Genomic DNA, 18587 nt, shown 5'->3' on the forward strand with positions numbered 1-18587 from the left:
TTAAGCTCACTGGCCTATAATTTCCTGCTTTCTGCCTACCTCCTTTTTTAAACAGTGGTGTCACGTTTGCTAATTTCCAATCCACCGGGACCACCCCAGAGTCTAGTGAATTTCGGTAAATTATCACTAGTGCATCTGCAATTTCCCTAGCCATCTCTTTTAGCACTCTGTGATGCATTTCATCAGGGCCAGGAGACTTGTCTACCTTTAGCCCCATTAGCTTGCCCATCAGTACCTCCTTAGTGATAACAATCCTATCAAGGTCCTCACCTGTCATAGCCTCATTTCTATCAGTCGCTGGCATGTTATTTGTGTCTTCCACTGTGAAGACCGACCCAAAAAACCTGTTGAGTTCCTCAGCCATTTCCTCATTTTCCATTATTAAAACTCCCTTCTCATCCTCTAAAGGACCAATATTTACCTTAGCCACTCTTTTTTGTTTTATATATTTGTAAAAACTTTTACTGTCTGTTTTTATATTCTGAGCAAGTTTACTCTCATACTCTATCTTACTCTTCTTTATAGCTTTTTTAGTAGCTCCCTGTTGCCCCCTAAAGATTTCCCAGTCCTCTAATCTCCCAGCAATCTTTGCCACTTTATATGCTTTTTCCTTCAATTTGATACTCTCCCTTATTTCCTTAGATATCCACGGTTGATTTTCCCTCTTTCTACCGTCCTTCCTTTTTGTTGGTATAAACCTTTGCTGAGCACTGTGACAAATAGCTTGGAAGGTTCTCCACTGTTCCTCAACTGTTCCACCATAAAGTCTTTGCTCCCAGTCTACCTTAGCTAGTTCTTCTCTCATCCCCTTGTAATCTCCTTTGTTTAAACACAAAACACTAGTATTTGATTTTACTTTCTCACCCTCCATCTGTATTTTAAATTCCACCATATTGTGATCGCTCTTTCCGAGAGGATCCCTAACTATGAGATCATGAATCAATCCTGTCTCATTAAACAGGACAAGATCTAGGACCGCTTGTTCCCTCGTAGGTTCCATTACATACTGTTCTAGGAAACTATCGCAGATACATTCTATAAACTCCTCCTCAAAGTTCCCTTGACCGACCTGGTTAAACCAATCGACATGTAGATTAAAATCCCCCATGATAACTGCTGTACCATTTCTACATGCATCAGTTATTTCTTTGTTTATTGCCTGCCCCACCATAACGTTACTATTTGGTGGCCGATAGACTACTCCTATCAGTGACTTTTTCGCGTTTCTATTCCTGATTTCCACCCAAATGGATTCAACCTTATCCTCCATAGCACCGATGTCATCCCTTACTATTGCCCGGATGTCATCCTTAAATAACAGAGCTACACCACCTCCCTTACCATCCACTCTGTCCTTCCGAATAGTTTGATACCCTCGGATATTTAACTACCAGTCGTGACCATCCTTTAACCATGTTTCAGTAATGGCCACTAAATCATAGTCCTTTACGATGATTTGTGCCATCAACTCATTTACTTTATTCCGAATACTACGAGCATTCAGGTAAAGTACACTTATGTTGGTTTTTTTACCTCTGTTTTGAATCTTAACATATCCAGTTTTATTCCTTTTAGTATTACTGGGCCTATTCACTGAGCTCCCCTCAGTCACTGTACCTTGTACTGTCGCTCGTTTAGATTTTTGACTATGACTTCTCTGCCTTGCACTTTTCCCCTTACTTCCTTTTGCTTCTGTCCCTGTTTACTACCTTCCAACTTCCTGCATCGGTTCCCATCCCCCTGCCACATTAGTTTAAACCCTCCCCAACAGCTCTAGAAAACAACCCCCCTAGGACATCGGTTCCAGTCCTGCCCAGGTGCAGACCGTCCGGTTTGTACTGGTCCCACCTCCCCCAGAACCGGTCCCAATGCCCCAGGAATTTGAATCCCTCCCTCTTGAACCATCTCTCGAGCCACGCCTTCATCCTATCTATCCTGACATTCCTACTCTGACTAGCTCGTGGCACTGGCAGCAATCCTGAGATTACTACCTTTGAGGTCCTACTTTTTAGTTTAACTCCTAACTCCCTGAATTCCGCTTGTAGGACCTCATCCCGTTTTTTACCTATATCGTTGGTGCCTATGTGCACCACGACAGCTGGCTGTTCACCCTCCCTCCCCCCCCCCCCCCCCCAGAATGTCCTGCAGCCGCTCCGAGACATCCTTGACCCTTGCACCAGGGAGGCAACATACCATCCTGGAGTCTCGATTGTGTCCACAGAACCGCCTGTCTATTCCCCTAACGATTGAGTCCCCTATCACTATAGCCCTGCCATTTTTCTTCCTGCCCTGCTGTGCAGCAGAGCCAGCCACGGTGCCAGGAACCTGGCTGCTGCTGCCTTCCCCTGGTGAGCCATCTCCCTCAACAGTATCCAAAGCAGTATATCTGTTTTGCAGGGAGATGACCGCAGGGGACACCTGCACTGCCTTCCTACTCTTGCTCTTTCTTTTGATCACCCATTTTCTATCTCCCTCATTAATTTTCACCTGCGGTGTGACCAACTCGCTAAACGTGCTATCCACGACCTCCTCAGCATCGCGGATGCTCCAAAGTGAGTCCATCCGCAGCTCCAGAGTCGTCAAGTGGTCTAACAGAAGCTGTACTGAACTCACTTCTTGCACGTGAAAGAGCCAGGGACAGTGGACGTGTCCCTGAGCTCCCACATCGCACACATACTGTTTATTTATAACTAGAACAAATATGAAATGCGCAATAAATACAACTACTTAATGTCAAACTAATGCCTGACTCCCCCTTTAACTACCCCACCCTTTTCCCACCCACACAAGACAGACAAACACAGGGAGATGGAAAGGGGTAAAAATAATAAGGATTAAGATCAAAAGATAGGAGTTCTTGCTTCACATGATGAGTTCTTTAGTGCACTTTATTCACAGTATGAGTGTGGATCAAAGTCTCTGGTTTACAGCCTGTAATGATCTTACTTGCAGGTAGCAATATCTTACAACTTTTCCAGGAAAGGCCTCTGGCTTCACTCCAGCCTGTTCTGCGGCGAGAGTTATCAGATTCTGGGTTCTGCCTGCATCAACCTTTTCTGTACAGAGAGTTGGTGACTACAGTGAGCTTTTGATGAGAATTCGCTGGTTATTTCTGGAGAAATCAGAGTGGGAAAGAGAGGTTTTCTCTCTTAGCTGCCAAAGCGAAACTGAAAACTCTTTCGGTCTCTGAACCATTATCAGTACCAAACACCACCTGTTACTGGGCAGAGCACCGTGTTTTAGGCCCATTCATTGACCACCAGCCACATCAATCCATTCGAGTCATCATTGATGCCAGTCTAAAATAGCTCAGCCTTCTGGGTCTTCCTGTTTGAATTAAAGATGCAGGCCGCTTTGCCTTAAATTCACGTGTCCATTCAGCATCCATGGATCAAAATGGCAAAAATAAAAGAAAGGGTAAATAAGGGAATAAATAAGAACAAACAGGAAGGACCTGCACAGTCTCACAGTCACATATATGTTCTAACCTGTCAGGCACTGCCAGATTTAATGTGAAATGTTTTTCCCTGTCTCTCTCTAGTTGCATTGCTGTGGAGACTCATTACCAGATCCTTCTATACAGCTTCTCTGCCCCACATTACGCGTGCCAGCGGTGAGTTCCATGTTTCACATTGAATTCTTGAATTGCTTGATTCGCTTGCACATATTGTCACAGCCCTTCAATTGATGTTAAACTCTGATAATAAGCTCTGACCTTCGGCTGACCCTGTCACAAAGCAATATGGACAATTCATCAATTCAGTCTGTTTATTTATTTAATTATCGAATTGCCCCTGGTGTCATTCCACAGATCCTGCTTGTGCTCCCCTTCCCATTCCGAGATTTCGTTTGACATTAGACATCCATGTGTATGTTCCAATTGGCAATCATGCTAATTTCTGTGCTGTCAGGGTCGTACTAGTCTTTCATTCCATTTATTATTTTATAGACCTCTGTGATAACCCTCTTGAGGACCACAAGGGATTGCTAATTGATCTCCCTGTGGCTTTTGTGGAATATGAGTTCCCGTGTTGAGCGGATGGAGGCTCAATAGGGGTTCATTAACAAGTCCTCAGATATCGACACCCGTGCCTGCTCCGGCAGATCCGGTAGTCCCGATCATCCTGATCGTGCCATTTGTCCCGGTAGTCCCAATCGTCCCGGTAGTCTCGATCATCCCGGTAGTCCTGATCGTCCCAGTCGTCCCGGTCATATCGGTAGTCCCGATCGTCCCGGTACTCCCGATCGTCCCATTCATCCCGGTAATCTCGATAGTTCCGGTTGTCCCAGTTGTCCCGGTAGATTCGATCATCATGATCGTCCCAGTCATCCCGGTGTCCCAATCGTCCAGGTAGTCCTGATCATCCGGGTAGTCCCAATCATCCCGATTGTCCAGGTAGTCCCAATCGTCCCTGTAGTCCCAGTAGTCCCGATTTGTCCCTGTAGTCCCGATCATCCCTGTAGTCCCGGTAGTCCCGATTGTCCCAGACGTCCTGGTTGTCCCGATCATCCTGATCATCCTGATTGTACCAGTCGTTCCGGTAATCTCGTTAATTCCGGTAGTCCCGATTGTCCCAATAGTCCCAATCATTCCGGTAGTCCCAATTATCCCGATCGTCCCGGTAATCCCGATAATCCCGATCGTCCCAATCATTCGGGTAGTCACGATTATCCCGGTAGTCCCGATTATCCCGATCGTCCCGGTAGTCCCGATCGTCCCAGTCATTCGTGTAGTCACGATTATCTCGATCGTCCTGGTAGTCCCGATTATCCCGATAGTCCCGATCGTGCCAATCATTTGCGTAGTCACGATTATCTCGATCATCCCGGTAGTCCAGATTATCCCGAACGTCCCGGTAGTCCCGATCGTCCCAATCATTCGCGTAGTCACGATTATCTTGATCGTCCCGGTAGTCCAGATTATCCCGAACGTCCCGGTAGTCCCGATCGTCCCAATCATTCGCGTAGTCACGATTATCTCGATCGTCCCGGTAGTCCCGATTATCCCGAACGTCCCGGTAGTCCCGATCGTCCCAGTCATTTTGGTAGTCCCGATAGTCCCAGTAGTCCCAGTCGCCCCAGTAATCTCGATAGTTCCGGTCGTCACGGGCTGGGAAATTTGATTTGTACATCGCGGCTGAAACCTTCTTTGTGAATAAACCTGATTTGCCTTTTAGTCTGCGGCTCCTGGATTCACCACAACCTCAGTCATGTTTCTCTTGTTTATTTCTTTGGGAGATTGAAGCTGAAGTAAATTTTCGGATGGAGTCTGGGCAGGAAATTGTACAGATTGAAAAGCTGACTGTTGAGTATTTTTCCTTGGGATAGTGCACAGTCTGGACACTCACTACACTCAGGATGAGGATTGTGGGTATAAGCATCACTCCAGAGGCAGGATCGAATCCTGCCTGATAACGAGGGTAACTCACTGTTGGAGTTGCTGTCTTTCCGAGCTATTGAAGCCTTTTTACATCTGAAGCGGACTGAAAGGATCCCTGGATATTATTTATAGGAAGAGCTGGGGAGTTCGCCTTGGAACTCTGGTCAATATTTATCCCTCAAGTAATAACGCTCAAATATTCCCAGCAACAAAACTTGGGGATGACAATGCTTTGAGGAGTAATGATCGTAGAGCACTTATTCAGCATGTTATTTGTGAGAAAATACTATTATGGTCTGACTTCTGACCACCATCACTGATTTCCTGCTCATTGTCTCCACAGAACTGCTCTTCTAAATTAAAGGAATTTTTCAACTCAAAGCTATACATGATTGGAGTGGTGGGAATTGGGATTGTCGGAGTGATGGTAAGGTAGTTCGACTCTGTTGGTCAAACTCATTTATTTCGATATGCCCCAGGCCTTGATGTATCTGAGCTTCTGCTACAGGATGTGCAGCCCGGTGTAGTGGTCTCACTGTGATACCTTGTCACAAAAACAGAACATGACGGAAATACTCAGCATCTGTGGAGAAAGAAACATTTCCAGTCCATCTGACTCTTCTTCAGAGATAAAGAGAGGGGAAAATGTGAGGGGCTTTATATTACCTGAGAGTGTGCAGAGCAGCTGGAGTCAGTGATTAGTGGGAGCTAGTTACAAAGCTCTGTCGGGAATAGTTCATGGCAGTGTAAAGGGCTAAAGATAAGATAACAGAATGTGATAATGGGAGAACAAAGATCAGTGAAAGCAAAACTAAAACATAAGTGACAGGTGACCCAGTGGGGGAGGGGGAGTTTGAATTGAGACAACAATGTTTTTGAAAAAAAAGGGTTCAAGTTGGAGGAGAAAGTTGTTGAACTCAATGTTGAGTCTGAAGAGCTTTGTGGTGGTCACCACTGTTGTATTGTGTATACTGCATACGAGCGTATTACGGTAAAGCCCCTGTAGTACAGGTATGGGGGTAGATCCCTGCCTGCTGGCTCCACCCAGTAGGCGGAGTATAAATGTATGTGCTCACCGAGCTGCAGCCATATCGGCACATCTCTGCGTAATAAAGCCTCGATTACTCTCTACTCTCGTCTCGTCGTAATTGATAGCGCATCAATTTATTACGCAGAGAAATAAAACGATGGATCTCTGCATCAAGCCAGATCGCCTGCAGCTGCACCCTCAAGCAGACAATGCCAAGTTGGCCGTCGCACATTGCTTCGAAGCCGATATTGGATCTGCGACAGACTCACCATCAGAAGCACAGAAGCTCCAGATCCTGTACACGCGGCTGAGCTCCGATATCTTGTCCCTGATCCGGGACGCGCCAACATACACTGAGGCCATGGCGCTACTAAAGGAGAATTACGCTCAGCAGACCAACAAAATCTACGCCAGGCACCTCCTTTCCACATGGCATCAACTTCCTGGTGAGCCTGTGGAAGATTTCTGACGTGCCCTGCACGCCCTGGCGAGGGACTGCGATTGCCAGATCTGAAGTAACATTCAGATCTGCTACTTAGAGACGCGTTGGTTACTGCCATAGGGTCGGCCTACATCCGCCAGCGACTCTTAGAAGGGGCTACCCTCGACCTCGCGGCGACCAAGAAACTAGCGCTCTTGCTCACAGTCGCCTCATGCAATATACAGGCGTATGCCCCCGACCGCACGGCCCACCCTCCTGGGCATCGTGGACCCCGCCAGCGAACACCCTATCGTGCACCCCACCAGCGACCTCCCCAAGCCAACCCCAGGCCTGCGACGCGCATCAGCCAAACAACCCAGGGGGACTCAAGTGCTACTTCTGCGGACAGTCAAAGCACCCCCAACAACGCTGCTCGGCACAGGCTGCAAGGCCTGCGGTAATAAAGGACATTTTGCTGCTGTGTGCCAGACCCGCTCGGTCGCCGCATTTGCCCAGGCACCGCCCATGTGCGACCTGCGGGTGCCACCACCTTGCTTCACTCACAACACGTGCGGCCCATGGGCGCCGCCATCTTGCTCGCCTCAGGACCCCTGCTCGTCGGACACCTCATCGGGCCGCTCATCGCCTGCAACCTCTGCCGACCAGCCACGTCTGGCCTCCGTCACGATCGGCCAGTCATGACCGCACAACCTCACGACCGCGTCGACGACAGTGAAGGTCGACGTGCACAAGGTTTCCTGCCTTCTGGACTCTGGGAGCACTGAGCTTCATCCACCCCGATACGGTAAGGCGCTGCTCCCTCACGGTCCACCCCATCAACCAGAGAATCTCCCTGGCCCCCGGATCCCACTCCATGGTGATCTGGGGGTACTGCATCGCCACCCTCACCATCCAGGGCGTAGAGTTCAGCGGCTTCCGGCTCTACGTCCTCCCCAACCTCTGCACTGCCTTGCTACTCAGCCTGGACTTCCAGTGTAACCTCCGGAGCCTAACCACCTACCTAGCCCCGACCAGCCCTTATTGTATGCAGCCTCACGACCCTTAAGATCGACCCACCTTCCCTGTTTGCGAACCTCACCCCAGATTGAAAACCCATCGCTACCAGGAGCAGAAGGTACAGCGCCCAGGACAGGACCTTCATCAGGTCGGAGGTCCAGCGGCTGCTGCGGGAAGGTATTATCGAGGCCAGCAACAGCCCCTGGAGAGCTCAAGTGGTAGTGGTGAAAACTGGGGAGAAAAAAAGAGGATGTCCGTTGACTACAGTCAGACCCTCAATCGGTACGCGCAGCTCGACGCGTACCCCCTCCCACACATATCTGATATGGTCAATCAGATTGCACAGTACCGGGTCTTCTTGACAGTGGACCTGAAATCTGCCTATCACCAGCTCCCAATTCACAAGGCGGACCGCCAGTACACCGCGTTTGAGGCAGAGGGCCGCCTTTACAATTTCCTTAGGGTTCTCTTCGGCGTCACTAACGGGGTCTCGGTCTTCCCACGGGAGATGGAACGAATGGTTGACCGGTACGGACTGTGGGCCACTTTCCCGTATCTGGATAACGTAACCATCTGCGGCCATGACCATGATGCTAACCTTTCCAAATTCCTCCACACCGCCAAACTCCTCAACCTAACCTACAACAAGGAGAAGTGCGTGCTGAGCATGGACTGATTAGCCATCCTCGGCTATGTAGTTCAGAACAGAGTTCTAGGGCTTGAGCCCGATCGCATGCCTTATGGAACTCCCCCTCCTCCACTGCCCCAAGGCCCTCAAACGATGCCTGGGGTTCTTCTCGTACTATGCCCAGTGGGTCCCTAACTATCCGGACAAGGCCCGCCCACCCATCCACTCCACCGTTTTCCCCTGACGGCCGAGGCTCACCAGGCCTTCAACCGTATCAAGGGCGACATCGCCAAGGCCGCGATGCACACGGTTGACGAGACGCCACGCTTCCAAGTCGAGAGCGATGCATCAGACATCGTTTTGGCCGCCACCCTCAACCAGGCAGACAGGCCCATGGCATTCTTTTTCCGCACCCTCCATGCCTCCGAAATTCGGCACTCCTCCGTCAAGAAGGAGGCACAAGCCATCGTAGAAGCTGTGCGACATTGGAGGCATTACGTGGCCGGCAGGAGATTCACTCTCCTCACTGACCAAAGGTCGGCTGCCTTCATATTTAACAACACACAGCGGGGTAAGATCAAAAATGATAGAAACTTGAGGTGGAGGATCGAGCTCTCCACCTACAATTATGAGATTTTGTCTCACCCCGGTAAGCTCAACGAGCCCGCCGATGCCCTATCCCGAGGTACATGTGCCAGCGCACAAGTGGACCGACTCTGCACTCTGCACGACGATCTCTGTCACCCAGGGGTCACCCGCTTTTATCACATCATAAAGGCCCGCAATCTGCCCTACTCCATCGAGAAAGTCAGGGCTATCACCAGAGACTGCCAAGTCTGCACGGAGTGTAAACCGCACTTCTACCGGCCGACCGTGCGCACCTGGTGAAGGCCTCCCGCCCCTTTGAACGCTTCAGCGTGGACTTCAAAGGGCCCCTCCCCTCCACCGACCGTAACACGTACTTTCTCAATGTGGTCGACGAGTACTCAAGATTCCCCTTTGCCGTCCCATTCCCCGACATGACGTCTGCCACCGTCATCAAAGCCCTCAACACCACCTTCGCTCTGTTCGGTTTCCCCGCCTACGTCCACAGCGACTGGGGATCCTCATTTATGAGCGATGAGCTGCGCCAGTTCCTGCTCAGCAGGGTTATCGCCTCCAGCAGAATGACCAGCTACAACCCCCAGGGAAACGGGCAGGTGGTGCGGGAGAATGGGACGCTCTGGAAGACCGTCCAGCTGACCCTGCGGTCCAGAAACCTCCCAGCCTCCCGCTGGCAGGAGGTCCTCCCCGACGCACTTCACTCCATTCGGTCGATCCTGTGCACTGCGACTAACGAAACCCCCCATGAACGTCTCTTTGCCTTCCCCAGGAAGTCCACCTCCGGGGTTTCTCTCCCAACATGGCTGGCAGCTCCAGGACCCATTCTCCTTTGCAAGCACGTGCGGTTCCACAAGGCGGACCCGTTGGTTGTGAGGGTGCAGCTACTCCGCGCGAACCCGCAGTACGCCCACGTAGTGTACCCCCACAGCCGCCAAGACACAGTCTCCCTCAGGGACCTGGCACCAGCTGGGTCCCCACACACCCCACCCTCTGCCCCGGCGCCACCCTCCCTCCCCCCGGCGCACCCCACCACAGCCCCCGCTCCAGGACGAATCGCCCTCCCCTTGCTCCCACCCATGGATGAAGATTAGGTCGACACGCTCCCGGAGTCACCGACAACCAAACCGACGCCTGAATCACCACCACAACTGCGGCGCTCGCAACGCCGGATCAAGGCGCCCGACCATCTAAATTTGTAACCCCTTTCTTAAATCTTAAACAACCTGTATGTAAATAGTTTCCACCACCCCCGCTGGACTCTTTTTTTTTTTAACAGGTGGTGAATGTGGTCATCACCACTCTTGTATTGTGTATACTGCATACAAGGGTATTATGGTAAGGGCCCCTGTACTACAGGTACGAGGGTAGATCCCTGCCTGCTGGCTCCGCCCAGTAGGCAGAGTATAAATGTGTGTGCTCACCGAGCTGCAGCCATTTTGGCATCAGCTGCAGGAGGCTACACATCTCTGCGTAATAAAGCCTCGATTACTCTCTACTCTCGTCTTGTCGTAATTGATAGTGCATCAAGCTGTAACATTGTCTGATTGAAAGATGAGATACTGCTCATGTTGAGCTTCACTGGTATATTGCAGCAGGCCAAGGACGAACATTTAAAAAAATAATAATTTCCGGGATGTGGCGTAGCTGGTTGGTCCCACATTTATTTTTTCCCATCGCTAATTGCAGTTCAGAAGTTGGTTGTGAGCTGCAGTTCCACGTGGGTGCTGAGTTGAAATGACAAGTGACAGGAAGGTTGGGGTCAATCTTCTTGAGTCCTTCACACTGCCATTAACACTTTTTCTGTCTCATCTTTGTAACAATCTGACTTAGCTCCCACCAATCACTGATGTACTACTCTGCTCAGCTGCTCCTCCTTTATATCATATAAACTCCATGGTGGCACAGTGATTAGCACTGCTGCCTCACAGTGCCAGGGAACCGATTCAATTCTGGCCTTGAGTGACTGTGTCAAGTTTGCACTTTCTCCCCGTGCCTGCTTGGGTTTCCTCCGGGTGCTCTGGTTTTCTCACACAGTTCCGAGATGTGCAGGTTAGGTGGGGTTACGGGGTTGTGAGTTGGGGCGGGGGAGTGGGCCTTGATACGGTGCTCTTTCAGAGGGTCGGTGCAGATTTGATGGGCCCAATGGCCTCCTTCTGCACTGTAGGGATTCTATGGATCACATTTCCCTATTTTAGTTCTTTTTTTTTGAATTTTATAAATTTAGATTACCCAATTATTTTTTCCAATTAAGGGGCAATTTAGCGTGGCCAATCCACCTACTCTGCACATTTTGTTTTGGGTTGTGGGGGTGAAACCCACGCAGACACGGGGAGAATGTGCAAACTCCACACGGACAGTGACCCAGAGCCGGGATCGAACCTGGGACCTCAGCGCCATGAGGCGGTTGTGCGAACCACTAGGCCACCGTGCTGCCCCTATTTTAGTTCTGACGGAGAGTAATTCAGACTGGAAATGTTAACTCTGTTTGTCGCCCCACAGATGCTGATCATTTGCAGAATTTTCTGTTTTTATTTCAGATTTCCGAGGACTCTGGGTCTGTACTCGTTGGAGTTCAGAAGGAAGAGGGGGGATCTTATTGAAACTCACAGGACACTGCGAGGCCTTGGATAGAGTGGATGTGGAGAGGATGTTTCCACTTGTAGGAAAAGCTAGAACCAGAGGACACAATCTCATACTAAAAGGACAATCCTTTAAAACAGAGATGAGGAGGAATTTCTTCAGTCAAAGGGTGGTGAATCTGTGGAACTCTTTACCGCAGAAGGCTGTTGAGACCAATTCACTGAGTGTCTGTCTATAAGACAGAGATATTTAGGTTCTTGATTAATAAGGGGATCAGGGGTTATTTGGAGAAGGCAGGAAAATGGGGATGAGAAAATATCAGCCATGATTGAATGGTTGAGCAGACTCGATGGGCCGAGTGGCCTAATTCTGTTCCTATGTCTAATGGTCTTATTCCAACACCTGCAGTACTTTGTTTTTAATTTAGTGACACCTTGTCAAACTAACACATACTTCTCAAAACTTGAAGTTAGTAACAGATTTTAAACTGATAAATTCCAAACTGGACTATGTCGCTCTCCTCAATCTGCCTACGTGACTCCTGGCCCATACAGCCCGCTTGAGACTGATTGTCACCGGGGCAACAAGTAGTGGGTATTAAACACTGAACACTCAGTGTCAATTCATCCCCAGATGGATTGAGACTTTTTAAATCCATAATCTAAATTGTTAATAAATAGAGTGAATTCTCAGGGCCCCAATACGGATCCTTGTGTGGCACAATTAGTCATATCCAAGCACCCAGTATTAGTGTATATTAAACAAACTCCAACTAACATCAGACATCCACTACTAATTGTTCAAAGAGGCAGCAACCTGTCCATCAAGGCTGCATCATACTTTGGGTCCTGAAACCATAATGAAGATGTAGAGCGACGGCAGATCCTATACTGCAGATCCCACTACATCAGGGGATGGCCTGCACATGTGCCCAAAGATCTGTGGTTCGAGAATCAGTCACATGAAGACCCATGGCATAAATCACAGCCCTGGGTTGGCACCACGCTCGAATCGAGAGGGAACTGATGAAGACAATGCCAACCTGCCCATTATCCCTACAAACTGCCACTGAGCCAATTTCTTAACCAAGTCGATAACTTTTCTTCAATTGCAAGGAATTCAACTTTCGCAAGAATTATTTAATGAGGGAATTTAACTTTTAACTTTTATTCTAAAAGCCAATATAAGTAACCTACATAAACATTTCCTTATCAACTCTGATATTTTCAAAAAAATTTCAATCAGATTTGTTGGGAATGATAATCTTTAAATATCCAAACAAATGAACAGGAAGAGGTGGTTATGATCTCACTAATGAACTGGGAGTGTTGTTAAACTTGCAGTGCATCAGTATCTTCAACATGTCTTACAGTGCTTGATTTGACACCCCATCCACCACCTTCAACATTCACTCTATCTGCCACCGATGTACAATGGCAGCAGTATGTACCATCCACAAGGTGCACTGCAGCAACTCAGCAAGGATCCATCGACAGCACCTTCCAAACCTTCAGCCTCCACCACCTTAAAAGACAAGCGCAGATAATACCTGGGAACACCACCACCTGGAAGTTCCCACCAAGTCACTCACCATCCTGACTTGGAAATATATTGGCTATTCCTTCATTGTCACTGGGTCAAAATCCTGGAACTCCCTCCCTAACAGCACAGTGGTTTACAACCCCAGACCAGACCCTAACAGTGGCTAGGATACTGGATAGAAACCCCAATATTTTATTTTAGTTTGTAAGACTGTGAGGAAAGGATGCCTCACTCCAGGAGATTTCACAAAGAAACATACATAGAAAATAGGAGCAGAAGGAGGCCATTTGGCCCTTCAAGCCTGCTCCACCATTCATTATGATCGTAACTGTTCATCAAGTTCAATACCCTGATCCCGCCTGCCCCCCCCCCCCCCCCCTCTCATATCCCTTTAGCCCCAAGAGCTATATCAAAGTCCTTCTTGAAATTACACAATATTTTGGCCTCAACTACATGCTGTGGGAATGAATTCCACAGATTCACCACTCTCTGAGTGAAGATGTTTATCCTCACCTCAGTCCTAAAGGGTTTACTCCTTTTCCTCAAACTATAACACCTAGATCTGCAATCCCCCACCATCAGGAACATGCTTTTTGAATAATACTGTCTAATCCTGTTAGAATTTTATACATTTCTATGAGATCCCCTCTCACTCTTCTGAACTCTAATGAATATAATCCTAACCGATTTAGTCTCTCTTCATATGACAGTCCTGCCATCCCAGGAATCAGCCTGGTAAACCTTGGCTGCACTCCCTCCACAGCAAGAACATCCTTCCTCAGATAAGTAGACCAAAACTGCAACAATACTCTAGGTCTGGCCTCACCAATATCCTATACAATTGCAGTAAAACATCTCTGTTCCTGTACTCAAATCCTCTCGCTATGAAGGCCAACATACCATTTGCCTTCTTTATTGCCTGCTGTACCTGCGCGCTTACTTTCAGTGACTGATGCACAAGGATACCGAGGTCTCGTTGAGTATCCACCTCTCTCAATTTACACCCATTCAACTAATAATAAATATTTTTGCTGCTGAAGCGGATAACCTGACATTTATCCACATTATACTGCATCTGCCATGTGTCCACTCACGCAGCCTGTCCAAATCCTGCTGAAGCATCTCTGCATCCGCCTCACAAGTTCACCCTCCTACCCAACTTTGCATTATCTGCAAATTTGGAGATAATACATTTAGTGCCCTCATCCAAATCATTCATTAATAATGTGAACAGTTGGAGTCCTGGCATAGATTCCTGCGGTACCTCACTAGTCACTGCCTGCCAGTCCGGAAAAGATCAATTTATTCCAACTTTTTGTTTCCTTTCTGCTAACCAGCTTTCTATTCATCTCAAGACACTACCCGCAATCCCATGCGCTTTAACTGCAACTGCCATGTGAGACCTTGGTGAAAGCCTTCTGAAAGTCTAAATAAACCACATCCACCAGGTCTCCCTGGTCAACTCTACTCATTACATGCTCAAAAAAGTCGAGTAGATTTGGCAAGCATGATTTCCCTTTCCTAAATCCATGATTTTCCTTGCATAAATCCATGCTCCATCAACTTCCCTACTATCGGCATTAGGCTGACTGGTCGATAGTTCCCCCTTTCTCTCTACCTCCCATTTTGAATAGAGGGTTGCATTAGCTACACTCCAATCTGTAGCAACCATTCCAGAGTTCAAAGAAGTTTGGAAAATGCCCACCTACTATTTCCAGGACCACTTCCGAAACTACTCTGAGATGAAGATTATCAGGCCCTGGAGATATATTCGCTTCCAATCCAATTAATTTTCCAAAAAACATTTCTTGACTGATACTAATTTCCTTCAGCTCCTCACTAAAACTCAAAATAGGGATGGTATATTAAAACAAACTTTACTACTAACACAGTATTGTTGTTTGTGGTTTATATAAATGATTTAGACATGAATGTAGGAGGGTTGATCAGTAAGTTTGCAGATGATACAGGTAACTGTAGGCTCATTCAGAAAGTTAGGGGGCATGACGACAGGGAAATTTGGCCGTCTGGATACAGAATTGGCTGGCCGAAAGAAGACAGCGAGTGGCAGTGGATGGAAAGCATTCCACCTGGAGGTTGGTGACCAGTGGTGTCCCGTAGGGGTCTGTTCTGGGACTTCTGCTCTTTGTGGTTTTTATAAATGACTTGGATGAGGAAGTGGAAGGGTGGGTTAGTAAGTTTGCCGATGACACAAAAGTTGGTGGAGTTGTAGATAGTGTTGAGGGTAGTTGCAGGTTACAACAGGACATTGACAGGATGCAGAGCTGGGCTGAGAAGTGGCAGATGGAGTTCAACCTAGATAAATGTGAAGTGATTCATTTTGAAAGGTCGAATTTGAATGCTGAATACAGGGTTAAAGGCAGGATTCTTGGAAGTGTGGAGGAACAGAGGGATCTTGGGGTCCACGGACATAGATTCCTCAAAGTTGCCACCCAGGTTGGTAGGGTTGTTAAGAAGAGTTTAAGAGCCGTGAGGTTTTGCTGCAGTTTTATAAAACCCAGGTTAGACCACACTTGGAATATTGTGTCCAGTTCTGGTCGCCTCATTATAGGAAGGATGTGGATGCTTTGGACAGGGTACAGAGGAGATTTACCAGGATACTGCCTGGACTGGAGGACATGTCTTATGAAGAAAGGTTGAGGGAGCTAGGGCTTTTCTCACTGGTGCGAAGAAGGCAGAGAGGTGACTTGATAAAGGTGTACAAGGCAATGAGAGGCATGGATAGAATGGATAGCCAGAGACTTTTCCCGAGGAATGCTTCCGGGACATAATTTAAGGTGATTGGAGGAAGGTACAGGGGAGATGTCAGATGTAGGTTCATTACACAGAGAGTGGTGGGTGCGTGGAATGCACTGCCAGCAGAGGTGGTGGAGTCAGAGTCATTAGGGACTACTAAGAGACTTTTGGACAGCAGCAAATTGAGGTTGTCTGGATTACGTTGATCTTAGATTAGGATAAATGGTCAGCACAACATCGTGGGCCGAAGGGCCTGTACTGTGCTGTACTGTTCTATGTTCTATGATACGAAAATTGGAGGGGTGGTAAATAGTGAGGAGGTTAGCCTTCAATTACAAGAGGATATAGATGAGCTGGTCAGATGGGCTGATCAGTGGCAAATGGAATTCAATCCGGATAAGTGTGAGGTGAAGCAGTTGGGCAGGACAATGAGGCAACAGAATACTTATTGAATGGCAGGACCCTGGAATGCATTGAAGATCAGAGGGACCTTGGTTTGCATGTACATTAGTCCCTTAAGGTCACAGAGCAGGTGGATAAAGTGACTAAGAAGGCATATGGTATACTTGCCTTTATTAGCCGAGGCATAGAGTTTAAGAGCAGGGAGGTTGTGCTGGAACTGTGTATAAAACGTTGGCTAGGCCATAGCTAGAGTATTGTGTGCAGTTCTGGAATCCACATTACAGGAGGGATGTGATAGCACTGGAAAGGGTACAGAGGAGATTTACCAGGATGTTGCCTGGGCTGGAGAGTGTTAGCTATGGAGAGAAATTGGATAGATTTGGGTTGTTTTACTTGGAGCAGAGGCGATTCAGAGGGGACATGAGTGAGATGTATTGGACGAATTGGATAACGTTACCAAGGAGCTGGCAATAGGCACAGTGGCTGAGTGGTCTCTGTGTTTATGATTCTATGACACTCGCTTAAGGGCTTTAATGCCTGTACTCTGCGTTTCTTTCTGCCTGACTTTTTGTATTTTGGAGAGATGAGTCTAGTTTTCCAGTTCCCATTGCTGATTTGCCTTTTTGTGTTTTATTTCTTGCAGATTTTTGGGATGATTTTCAGTATGGTTCTGTGCTGTGCGATTCGCAATTCACGGGATGTGATGTGACACTGGGACAGCCACACCAACTCTATCACTGCTCCATGCACCTTATAAATTGAGAATCAATATATTATCTAGTTGCTTGTTGGTTAATTGAATTAGAGCCGGTTATTTTTCTGTATCTTTAAGAACCTGGACAGGTTGCCATTCTTGTAATGCTTCAATTATTTTACATAAACTTCTGAAAATTTATTTTCTTTAAATTCATTTTTTAAAAAACACTAAAATTTGGTGCCATTTTAATAGTCTGGTTGACCGAGTGCGGCAGTACACTAACTCAGATACTGCTCCAGTGAGGCCCAGTTAACCAATTTATAGTCCAGCTGCTAGTTTGGTAAAACCTGGTTACTGGTTTGGTGAGGCCTAGTTATCAGTTTTGTGAGGCTTATTTAAGTGTTCAGTTGAGGCCTGGTTATGAGTTCAGTAAGGCCTGGTTGTGGTAAACTACTGTTGCATCGTGTTGTGTTGTACATGCCTGGGCTTGTCCTGGCTGGCTCCGCCTGTGGCTCCTCCCCTACGGCTCAGGTATAAAGGTGGCAAGTCTCCGCCTCCGCCCTAGTTCAGGTCCAGAGGCAGGAGGCTTTCTGTTCAGTGCATTAACGCCTCAGATACATTCATCACTCATTGTGTGCTTATTGATGGCATGTCAATTTAATACACTAAACTTCTAAAATGAACTCATTACTCAAGCCTGATCGCCTGGAGCTGGACCCACAGGCAGCCGACGCCACAGAAACATTTGAGCACTGGCTAAGCTGCTTCGAAGCGTACCTCGCATCCTTCACTGAAGAAGCAGATCCTCTACACACGGGTGAGCCCACGAGTCTTTCTTCTCATCAGGGACGCCACCTCGTATACGGAGGCAATAATGCTGCTGAAGGGACAATACGTGAAGTCCGTTAATGAGGTGTATGCTAAGCACCTCCTCGCCACGAGACAGCAACGCCCTGGGGTATCACTCGCAGAATTACTGCGTGCCTTGCGCATCCTCTGCCGGAACTGTGACTGCCGGGAGATATCGGCTACCCAGCACGCGGAGCTGCTGATCAGGGACGCTTATGTCACGGGCATGAACTCTAACTATATCCGCCAGCGATTACTAGAAGTGGTACACTCGGCCTCCCAGAGACAGTGCAACTCTGCAACTCGCTAGAGCTGGCCTCCCAGAACACGGAGGCCTACACCTCCGACCGCGGGCACCCTCGTGGACCTCATGGGCGCCAGCATCATTCGACCCGGGTGCGATGGAAGCCTGTGCCGCGCAGCGGCCCACCAACACCAGTGGCCCGAGGGGCTACTTTTGCGGCCAGGATAATTACCCCAGACAATGCTGCCCGGCATGGAACGCAACTTGCAACAGGTGTGGGAGGAAGGGCCACTTTGCAAAAGCCTGCCAGGCCCGATCTCCCCCTAAAACCTCTAGGCCCAGCAGCAGTGCCTGCTACCTGTCGGAGCTGCCCCCAGCTGCCGTGCCACCCGCCATGTGCGACCCGTGGGTGCCACCATCTTTGCCGCCATCTTCAA

The 18587-nt window shown here is 48.3% G+C and overlaps 1 protein-coding gene across 1 annotated transcript in view; it reads left to right on the top strand.

Annotated features, from left to right (window-relative positions):
- Positions 1 to 17255, top strand: part of LOC119978968 (CD9 antigen-like) — a 212780-nt gene extending 195525 nt beyond the window's left edge. The window contains exons 6-8 of the mRNA XM_038820918.1: positions 3542 to 3613; positions 5724 to 5807; positions 17004 to 17255. Of these exons, the coding sequence (XP_038676846.1) occupies positions 3542 to 3613; positions 5724 to 5807; positions 17004 to 17069 (222 nt within the window). The 3' untranslated portion in view covers positions 17070 to 17255. The remainder of the gene's footprint in view (positions 1 to 3541; positions 3614 to 5723; positions 5808 to 17003) is intronic.
- Positions 17256 to 18587: the final 1332 nt, after the last annotated feature.

Source organism: Scyliorhinus canicula, chromosome 15 (genome assembly GCF_902713615.1).
Source record: "Scyliorhinus canicula chromosome 15, sScyCan1.1, whole genome shotgun sequence".
Lineage (NCBI taxonomy): Eukaryota > Metazoa > Chordata > Chondrichthyes > Carcharhiniformes > Scyliorhinidae > Scyliorhinus > Scyliorhinus canicula.